General features: G+C 42.0%; 1 protein-coding gene and 1 pseudogene across 2 annotated transcripts; one reads left to right on the forward strand and one right to left on the reverse strand.

Moving 5' to 3' along the window:
* Window positions 1-1,025: 1,025 nt before the first annotated feature.
* Window positions 1,026-8,525, reverse strand: decr1 (2,4-dienoyl CoA reductase 1, mitochondrial). 2 transcript variants are annotated; one of them, XM_020497991.2, is made up of 10 exons: window positions 8,400-8,525; window positions 7,291-7,490; window positions 7,130-7,187; window positions 6,922-7,008; window positions 6,652-6,799; window positions 4,424-4,523; window positions 2,851-2,923; window positions 2,548-2,694; window positions 2,227-2,289; window positions 1,026-1,950 (listed from the first exon to the last, which is right to left on the reverse strand). In XM_020497991.2, the coding sequence occupies exons 1-10, from the start codon at window positions 8,481-8,483 to the stop codon at window positions 1,891-1,893; spliced, it is 1,020 nt and encodes a 339-aa protein (XP_020353580.1). In that variant the 5' UTR covers window positions 8,484-8,525; the 3' UTR covers window positions 1,026-1,890. The 2 variants fall into 2 exon arrangements, with proteins under 2 accessions (XP_020353580.1, XP_031642712.1); XM_031786852.1 differs by lacking the exon at window positions 8,400-8,525 and adding an exon at window positions 8,015-8,309.
* A 307-nt stretch (window positions 8,526-8,832) lies between these two features.
* On the forward strand, window positions 8,833-10,977 carry LOC109901458 (phosphomevalonate kinase-like; annotated as a pseudogene).
* The last annotated feature ends 211 nt before the right edge of the window (window positions 10,978-11,188 follow it).

Genomic DNA, 11,188 nt, shown 5'->3' on the forward strand with positions numbered 1-11,188 from the left:
CATACACACAGCTTTAGCAGGAGGGTCAGTGAACTGGTGTTTTGTGTTGGATTGAAAGGATGTTTCCTCCGTTGTGCTTGTCCTATGGCATCAGACACTGTCCAGCGCCCTCTGTTCAGTGGGGGAGGACAAGGTCTGGTGGCAGAACAGTGAAAATGTGACCCGACAATCCACCACGCTCCAACTGTAAGAGAAGGCTTTGTGGTGCCACTGCTCTAATGAATACAGGAAGGGAGGAAAATAAAATAGAAAATGTAAGGATGAGTGGGGGAGGGGCTTCAGACAGACAGGGGGAAGAGGTGTGAAAGGGAAAGAGTTAAAGGAGGTAAAGTGAGGTAAGGAAGAAGGGGGAAGTAGAAAAGGCAGGAAATGGAGAGTATGAAAGACAACAGTAGTGTGACTTGCACAATACAAATAGAGATGGGAGGGAGTGGGGTTCTCTGTTCCTCTGTAGAGAAGCTCACTGGCACAATGCCTACACATCACAGTAAGACATCTATGCCTAACAATGAGACATGGTCTACTTCACGTTTGGCGACATTTTCATTTAGCGTCACGTATGGTGCACCATTAAAAGGCTTAGGTCCAATTCCAACGTTGTCAAAATACATCACGTCCTTCCTTGAAGTAACCAATCGGTATGCGATTGGATGCGTGAAGGATGTTTCCATCTTTTTACTTTCACCAATGAAGCCTTGGCACATCAGTGATTACTTCAAAGAATATTAAAAACACATTTACGAAGAATTGAAACGGTTCATCAATGATTATGCATTCGACAAGCTTTTCAACTTGCTACAAATCGCACTTCTGACCAAGAACAGCTCATTCAGGTTATTTATTTCGAACAGCTTAGCAGTGTATTAGATCCACATAAGATTATGTCCGCGTTTAGACTATTGATTTGTCAGAGTAACTAAAATAATGATAGAGCCGCTTGGGAGGGAATGAATAGAGTCAATCCATCGAACGCTCCATGTAACATTAGGTGGCTGAGAATTATATAAGAATGCGTCAGAGAGAGATAAAATGTCTACTGTCTTTTATTCAACATACTCCACACAGACATATTCATGTAAACCTCACCTATTGTACACAGAGCACAAGACAATCACTTAACAGCAATGAATAGCATTACTGGACGTCAACTTAGATAGGCCATTGAAACATGTTTTTTGAAAAAGAACAGAATTAATTCTTTTCAAGGCATCATTGTAAAAACAAATGATAAATGTTACTAGCAAAATACCAAGTCAATCGTAGGAACGGACAGGTTTTTCAACCAACAAGAAGCCAGTTTCATCCAGGGAGTGCTGTAGCCAGTAGAATCTCAGACCGAGTGAGAACGAAAAGATGAGTTTCTCTCTCTCAAACCTCCTCTAAATAGATGGCCTCCTAATGAAGCCATTTTCTCTTCAAATGCTGCCCTACTGTCCCCATCCTTTCGATTTGTCCATTAGGCAATGAGAAATAAGGCTTGAGGTTAAGTGAGTTTGTGAGAATGGTGTTTGTAGAGAAGGCTGTGTGTGTGTGTGTGTGTGTCGATCCTGTAGCCATATTCCCTGACATGGTATAATCTCTGTTTTAGGTCAGAAACAGATGGAAAGATTGTCTGTGTGTACAGTATCTGTGTTTCCCTGGAGCATTAACAGTGGTAGAGAGTTAGTAAAAAAATGTAACCTTTAACTAGGCAAGTCAGCTAAGAACAAATTCTTATTTTCAATGACGGCCTAGGAACAGTGGGTTAACTGCCTTGTTCAGGGGTAGAACGACAGATTTTTACCTTGTCAGCTCGGGGATTCAATCTTGCAACCTTTCAGTTACTAGTCCAACACTCTAACCACTAGGCTACCTGCTGCCCCGGAAGTATCGTGTTCCCATCTTGACTTCTTAGGATCCCTTGGTGCCCCTGATCATGGTCTCCATCATAGCCCATTGCTCCTTAGTGACCTGACGCACACAAAACACAAAGTTAAAACTAGCACAACCTGATCCACATATCCATAAACTAACATCTGTCATAAAATGTGGCCGATTTCCTCAACCAGCAACAGCTCACTTGCAATCTTGTTACGGAATCAATAGCTAGTTGCATAACAGAACAGAGATTATGCAAAAGGTAGCAATGCTATCAAATTATCATTCTATGTTCATATGATTTTTTTAGTGTTAAAGTTCCGGTCTTGACAGTGGAACAGGGTTTGCAAAGTTAGTTTCAGCACATACCCTCCTCAGATCATTGAATTCTCCTGCCATGGAGACATACTCTCCACCGTCCATTCGAATGATCTGCAAATAGAAAAGAATGGGCACAACTAAAGAAAAGAACATGGTATATGTGGATGTTGAGTCATCATTTTCCCCTTAGCTATAGTCCATCCCTATACCTACATCGCCTAATCCTAGTGCACTTGGAATGTAATTTACAGTGAAGTACTGCAATCTGCAATTTCCGGATACCCATTCTGCAAGGTAGGCATTCAGCTAACATAGTGATTGGTCTCCACTGCCTGCTTAGCTTATCAAGACAGACACACATTCTCTTACCGCTCCAGACACCCAGCAGGCATAGTCACTGCACAGGTAGGCTGCCAGGTTGGCAATCTCTCCGGGCGTGCCCAGCCTGCCCACGGGTATCCTGCCGATCATGGCCTTCTCAAACATGCCCGTGGGATCGAGACGACTGAAGGCCCCCTACACAAAGAGAAGAGGTCATAAAACATAGCTAATTACACATTTACAAGCCAAGATAAAACCAGAAAGGGCCAGATTTAAGCCATTTTATTATTTAAAAAAAATATATCAACACAGTATATTTGTAAAGTTTCATGCCAGAGTTGTGTCTGTTACCTTGGTTCTGATTGGTCCTGGCTGGATGACATTAAACCTCAAGCCGTACCTCCCCCACTCCGCAGCCAGAGACCTGAGAAACAAACAGTAGTTTGTTTACATATACATACAATACACACACATGAAAAAAAGGAAGAAAAAGAACTACCACTACTGCATGTAGTAATAAAGATGGCCTAGTGCAGGCTCAAGGAATCTGTTTAGACTTGGGCATAGGAGTGAGGCACTATCTCCTAAATATTCTCATAGGTAGTCACTCATAATGAGGCCTTCAGTCTGAGTCTAATATGATTGGTAACTAGCTGCACCTAAAAACAAAATACATCTCCAACTATTCATACAGAAAAAGCTGGGGTGCCAAAAAGTAGATGCCAGGAGTGCTTTAGTCATTCCATGTCATTCTGGGAACATTATAGCGAGCGGCGCCGAGGGTGGTGCTTGTTGAATTGATTAATTCCCTCTAGTTTCTTGAAACCCTCCGCACAAAAAACTGTAATGAAAGAATAGGATCTAAAAATAGGCTAGCTCTCCCCTGAGATGCCGGGCGCAATAAATGAGCATGAAATTTGGCTGCTGCTGCCTTTACAAAATAGAGGGGTCACTTTTTTGGTGTGAGCGATTTCATATTGGGGGGGGGGGGGTCCATTATCAGATAATAGCGCTCATTCACACAGAAAAAAAGACCAGCTATAGGTAACTCTCCAGTATGCCACTATACATGTGCTCCTTTGAGACCCCTCTTTCAACATCACTGGACAACCAGGCATTTTTATGCATGACCCCTAAGCATGATGGGATGTTAATTGCTTAATTATCTCAGGAACCACACCTGGGTGAACACCCTGCTTTCAATAGACTTTATCCCTCATTTACTCAAGTGTTTCCTTTATTTTGGATTCAAGCGTAACCTTAAATGGCATTCCAGCTAGTCTGGAATGCACACACACACTGCGGTCACTTGTATAGGAAGTCAAACATATCAAGGTACAAAAGGGACGTGATTGTGAGAGACAAATAGTTCCCCCATCTATCATTCCCAGTCCCCTGGGTTTATGGGGAAACCTTTCAGTGTCATTAACTCTTTCCATGGAATTGACAGGGACTAATATTGAGTGGGATCTTTCTTTCGGTAAAAGCCCTCCGAGGTTCATTAAGAAGGTGTATTCTTCATTTGATAAGAGCATCCCTGTCTCCACATGAAAGGTGTCGGTCCCATTCAGGATTTAAGTTGGGTTCTCACACACTATTGGATTCACACGTGTGAACGAACAATGTACACGCACAGGGCCCACCCGTCTTTATTATTGTCTACATCCTACTGGAGGGGGATCGGGAGAGAGACACACTTTAATGTTAATTAAATGTTCCTGGACCTTCGTTATGCTAATGATTGCTTCTCTTTAAAAATGCATTAGTGTTCATAAGGCGTTTGATAAGTGAGAGAGCCAAATCCTTTCAAATGAGGCCAGTGTGGATGTCTACGTGTGGTGGGTGCAATAGTGATAGGGATGGTTTAGGACAGGGAAACAGGTCCTGATAGGTTTTATGGAAGTGCCTCCTTTGAAATACCTACATGCACAGAGTTTCCACTCCTGCCTTGGCAGCCGCGCTGGGAACCACAAATCCAGAGCCGGTCTCTGCATAGATGGTGGTGATGGCCAGAAACGCAGCACCTACAAACACAATGTACATAAATACCACAAAGAAACAAAAATATGTCCAACTGTAATATATGCACAGTATATGCCCAGCAATGTGTCATCATGTACATCCCTATAATTTACAACTGATCCCAGTTTAGACCAATTCATCCATCTCTTCATTAGACTGTCATAGGCTGACCTGTTCCCCCAATGAACTGAGAGCAGCGGTTAGTCATTGTACAGTTCTATAGGCTTTTATATCCAGCACACTAAAGCTCATAAAACATGGTGGCTGTTGTGGGCCAGATTACACTGCAATAGATTTAACGAGTCAGGGTACCTTTAGATTGATAAAACAAACGACGCTACTACATATACATGGAACATCAAGAAGTCAGAGGGGTAGTGGAAGGAGATGCTAGCAGAATAAATACTGTGTCTGTGAGACTATTTAATCAAAGCCTGGAGCCAAGCTGCCAGGTGAGAAGACAAAGCAATGTTCTTGTACTACGATAAAAGCACATTTAGATTTATGTAGCCGCTAAAACAGGGAAGGGAAACTTCTTATTTTAGGCTCACAAATTGATTTTGACGAACAAATCGATCAAATTAAAAAAAATGTGCGGCCCTCCGTTAAATTTCAAAATCACAATGTGGCCCTCGAGACAAAACGATTGCGCACCCCTGCAATAGAATAATCCTAATAGTGTGAAAGAACAGACACCTGGGTATCAATTCAAATATGCTTTCTTGCACTGTTGGAAGAATGGCTGTTTTGGAAAAACATCAGTTCAGATTGAATAGTGCCCCTAGTGTGATGGCATGTTTTTGTCTTTGTACTTCAAGGTAATTGCTTAATTGTGATTTGCCTAATTGCAGTGTTGAGGGCAGATGGAAAAGTCACAGTAATCAGCGAAGGGCTGGGATATTCACATGAATATTAAAGCTTATCCACACACACACACACATATATTATAAATATGGCACAACATCGCATGAGAGGCTTTTCCTATCCTCCCATTACATATAATTTCCTCTTTGACCAGAGACAGCAGAGAAAGGAGAGAAAAAAAAGAGAGGAATGTCTCAGGATGGTAAGTTGGTGGTTGAAGTTATCCCTCTAGTGGTGTGGGGGCTGTGCTTTGGCAAAGTGGGTGGGGTTATATCCTTCCTGTTTGGCCCTGTCCGGGGGTGTCCTCGGATGGGGCCACAGTGTCTCCTGACCCCGCCTGTCTCAGCCTCCAGTATTTATGCTGCAGTAGTTTATGTGTCGGGGGGCTAGGGTCAGTTTGTTATATCTGGAGTACTTCTCCTGTCCTATCCGGTGTCCTGTGTGAATTTAAGTATGCTCTCTCTAATTCTCTCTTTCTTTCTCTCTCTCTCTCTCGGAGGACCATGCCTCAGGACTACCTGACATGATGACTCCTTGCTGTCCCCAGTCCACCTGGCCGTGCTGCTGCTCCAGTTTCAACTGTTCTGCCTGTGATTATTATTATTATTATTATTATTATTTGACCATGCTGGTCATTTATGAACATTTGAACATCTTGGCCATGTTCTGTTTTAATCTCCACCCGGCACAGTCAGAAGAGGACTGGCCACCCCACATAGCCTGGTTCCGCTCTAGGTTTCTTCCTAGGTTTCGGCCTTTCTATGGAGTTTTTCCTAGCCACCGTGCTTCTACACCTGCATTGCTTGCTGTTTGGGGTTTTAGGCTGGGTTTCTGTACAGCACTTTGAGAAGGGCTATATAAATACATTTGATTTTGATTTGATGGAATGAGAAGGTGCATGCACGCAAAGCCAAGAGGAGCCTAGGGCAAAAGGGCAGTGGACAAGGGGAGGGACGCTGGACTATGACCAACTGAATGGAAAAGTGCTCAAGCATTTCATATTGAGGCTCAATCGCTGTCAATATTAGACACTTAAAATAGAAAACAGATAGACATGGTACACATGCATCCACACCAATGTTCTGGGTTGATCCTCACTTGTTATACTACTAAGGATCAAATGTACAGGAGTTGTAGGCAAATGGTGAATCTTTACTGCCCCCTGTTGGCAGCACTACATGATACATTACAACACAAATAAATGGGGAGGGAAAGCTGATCGTAGATCTGTGCTTATGGGCTCCATCAGATAGCTCTGGTGTTTACCCTTCTCGGCCAGTATCAGCCTCTTGCCCAGTTCCAGGGTGACGAAGGCCGTGCCGTTCAGGACGATGTCTGTGATGGTCCTCCATGCGTTGGCAGACAGCTTCTCTGACGGGGAGATGAAGTTCCCTGCAGCGTTGTTGATCACCACCTAAAGGAACAAGAGAGGAGGATGATATTTACCAAGCAATTGGAGTATTATTGGCCAGTACATCTAGAACAGCGAAGCATACCACTTTTCAGACAAAACGTCCTTGATCTGTACCTACGTACATCAGGGAGACCAGCAACCTCTACCAGTTGGTCCACAGCAGCTTCAATTGACTTGGGGTCTCTAACATCACACTGCACAGCATGGACCTGCAGATAGAGTCTTGAAGTATCAAACACAACTTAAAGCAGAGTTCATACTGATTTATCAGTATCTACAACTCTTGGATAATGAATTAATTCAATGTGGGTAAATGATCAGTAGTAGTACCTTATTTCCTGTCTGAGCTGTAATTTCCTCTGCAGTCTTTTTCAAAACATCCAGTTTTCTAGAAATTACAACAAAAATGTGTCACTTTCTAATTTGTGAGTGCAAGAAGGCAGCAGTAGTGTTGGGATTTATAGCCCGACTGACTACCAAGTTTCACTTACCTGCTAGCGATGACACACTCTGCCCCTAGTGCTGACAGTGTTGTGGTCATGCCTTTTCCCAACCCCGTTCCTCCTCCTGTGATAAAGGCCACTTTGCCTTTGTAAGTCCCAGGGAGCAGCATTGATCCCTCATTTGCAGGAAAGAATTTAGCCTGGGAGGGTCCAGTCTCACTCAATGCCCTGGTCCCACTGCTGAACAACTGTTTAAGGAGAGTAAATGGGATAACACAAAAAAAAAAAATACTCATTAATGAACCAGCTTAAAGGAATGTTGTGAGTCAGAGATTTTGATTTGATTTATTAGGATCCCCATTAGCCGACACCAATGGTCACAGCTAGTCTTACTGGGGTCCGACACAAAGAAAAAGACATTACAGACAAAAAAAGACTTGGATAAATACATTAACATGTGTGTGTGCATCTATCAGTTACACATACATGTCAGTAAATAAACACAAGTACTGTTCGGTCACACAGGGAGAGGCGTTGTGCCGTGAGGTGCTGCTTTTTCTGTTTAAAAACCCCCCAGGCTTGCTGTTCTCCTGCGCTATATAAGAACTTGTGCTATATTTGAACTTGCACATCTACAAGTAGCATAGAGGCCATTGAATTAAAAACTAGTTGTCTTTCCTGTCAAACAAATGCATTAGTAAGAGCAATTACTTATATTGATAAACACCACTGATGCACTGCACTCTACTCCTCCAACAGCGTGGGTACTCACATTCCCAGTGGAGAGGGGACTGGGTGAAAGGTTGAGATGCTTACATGTCTGGCTGTGAAAACACACAGCAAGCCGCCTACACAGGTTTAGTATTTAGTTTAGTATGTGCTCTTGCATGAACATCACACAAGTGGTCATATCGTCAACTGTCCCTACACTTCTTAGCAATTTATCTGTAGCAGAACACTGGAACAATGTCTGTAAACGTCGGAAATTATGTTTAAGCCGCTGCACAGCTTTCCCATAGAAGCACACCTAACAATTAGCTAGCCAACAAACAACAACCTGCTGCTAAACTAGCAGCTAGCTAGCTAATTTACACATCACATTAGAGTTTTTAATAAGATTTGTGAGTTATTGCATTAATCTCGGTGGCAATGTTTACCCGTCTGTAGACAAGACTCTTCAACCGCAAGGTTAAATCAGTTTTAAATATTGACGACACCCGACACAGTAAAGTGGACGCCATGGTTTCAAAATTTGATTTGACTTTTGCCCTGATTTCCGTAAGGTAAAGAAGGGGAGGGGGGTTATTGTTTAGAAAGTAGGTTGTTCCATGATCTTAGTCATACTGTCGTGGGTCATTTTACGTATTTTAACACTTTTTCTTTCGTGGTTAGTGCAATATCCCTCTTATTTTTCATTCACGTATTCAATTTGATGTTGTCGTCATGAAAGAAACCATTAAATATTTTATATTTCATATGATCACCCTATTTCCGCATGTCAATGGTAAGGTCCATGATATGATGACGACCGTAAACCTTGCATGACAGTTTTTTAACCAACGTTTGCCCATCTTTTTAAAGTTAATGAAATTATAAGAATGACTATATCTTAAAATAAATAAATACATGTTGTAAAAATGTTGAAATATGTATTTTTCTCGAAGAAATTCGATCACATAAGCAAATGTTATAATTATATGGCGCTTGTTATGTGTATATTACTGTAGCTCAACCAACCATAATGCATGTGGTACGGTTAATGTTTAAACGAAGAGGCTAGCTCTTCTGTATCAAAAATAAAACACATAAATTGGTTGCTGCAACGTTTTTTCGATGGCGACAGTGGAACCCAAACTCATCCTTTTATTTAGTAGGAAACGCTAATCTGGAAAATATTACGTGACGGATTTGATTCACAAAAGGTACTATTGACTGTTGGCATACTGTTCACGAATTTATCAAAGCTATTATCGCTGAATTGTATACTCTATCAAATGTTATATTAGTTTAACAATGTGGTTCATGTATAATTTCTATCAGACTAGGTCCAGATGTATGCTGTATCTTGCGTATCTCGGGTCCTCTCAAACAGCAATACGCACAGGTTGGTATTTCTGTACAGTTGTGCTACATCATCCTGGCCGATCCTCGGTGTGCAGGCTTGTGTTCCAGCTAATACAACACCTAATTCAGATAATCAAGGACCTTGCCTTGATGAGGTTAATCGATCAGACATTAAGTGCTGGGCAGGAACAAAAGCCTGCATGCCCAGCTGGTCTACAATACACACTACGAGTGAATGGAGGAACTCTACCACTACTGTCTCCTTATATTACCCACTATGCCTACAGGACCATGGTTTGGACTTTGAGGAGCTGTTGGGAGCAGGTGAGTACAAGGAGAAGTACCGTGCTGACATGATCCAGTGGGGTGAGAAGGACCCAGGGTTCTTCTGTCGTGTGGCCATCAAGGCAGCCCACCAGCCTATCTGGGTAAGATAACAAAATTCTCAATTGACCCACTGTTATGGAGAAACATACAAGCCAAGTCCCGCCATATATGATTTATGTCAAGCGCAAGTCTTTGAGTCAGGTCTTAATTGCTATTAGAAACTGACCATCTGCATATTCAGAGTTGGTGAACATGACTAAAAAAGGCCCTACCTGATGAGCAGTTGAAGCATCATGTATTGTCCTCTACCATTATACCTTCTCTAATCTCTATTGTGCCCCAGATTGTGAGTGACACATGACATCTGTCAGATCTGCAGTGGTTCTGGAGGGAGTATCCTAGTCAGTGTGTTCGGGTGGAGGACTCAGAAGAGACACGGAGTGAGAGGGGCTGGGAGTTCACAACAGGTGCAATACCTACACTGAAAGTATTAGTGATATGTTCTTCACTTTCGGAGAAATACAATACCTCTTCAACACCACACCCTCTCTCTCTGCAGGAATAGATGATGCAGTCTGAATGTGGGCTCGACCAAGGAGTAGATTTTGATTGGATAATCAAAAATGAGGGCGATGGATCACAACTGGAAGAGCAGCTTGGTACTGGGCTGCTCTCAATAGCCAAAGAAAAGGTGAAAGAGGACTGATGTGGAGGGGACATTACACAGCTGTAGGAACTTGTTGGAAAGTGTAGTTGGGTATACATTACACTATTTTCTGTGAAAATCCTAGAACACCTTTCATACACTGAGCAGCAGCAGAAAGTGAGAATGTAGTATTTATTTCTCTACGGTGTTCTGTACTATCAACTACATAGCATGGCAAGAATACAAAAATCTGATCAAACACCCAAACATGTACAGTGTGCATATTGGCACTGACCAATATGTTAATTTACATGGATCACACAACTGCCAAAATAAAATAAACACTTGAGTAAAATGAAGGATACAAAGTATATTAAAAGCTGGTGCTTCCACACAGGTGTGGGTCATGAGTTAATTAAGCAATTAACATCCCATCATGCTTAGGGTGATATATAGAAATGATTTTGGCTAACATAGCTAGAAGAGATGTGACTGTCACATTCATCCAATAAAGTTTGACACTTGAATAGATGCCAAGGTGCATGGAAGCTTTTCTGGTGGCACAATGCCCTATTAAGACACTTTGGGGTTTCCTTTTTGGCATTTTCCTGTACTTGGTGACATTTACCTCCTGTGTTGACATCACTAAGACCCAATATACAGATTAAATCTGCACTTGTATAAAAGTGTCAAATTGTGCCATGTGTCATTTTGTTTTTTATAGTCTTAGATTGTAAAATAGTTAACTAGGCTACTAGAAAGTCTAGTTTTAGTTGTAAATAGCTAGACGATTAACTGGGAACTTGGAACATGCACATATGCTGACCCATGGTAAAATTAGTGCAATACTGCATTGCACACCCATTCAACATAATTAAAATGTACTAGACACAGACATGATCAATGTTC

Source organism: Oncorhynchus kisutch, linkage group LG13 (assembly GCF_002021735.2).
Source record: "Oncorhynchus kisutch isolate 150728-3 linkage group LG13, Okis_V2, whole genome shotgun sequence".
In the NCBI taxonomy this organism is placed as follows: Eukaryota; Metazoa; Chordata; class Actinopteri; order Salmoniformes; family Salmonidae; genus Oncorhynchus; species Oncorhynchus kisutch.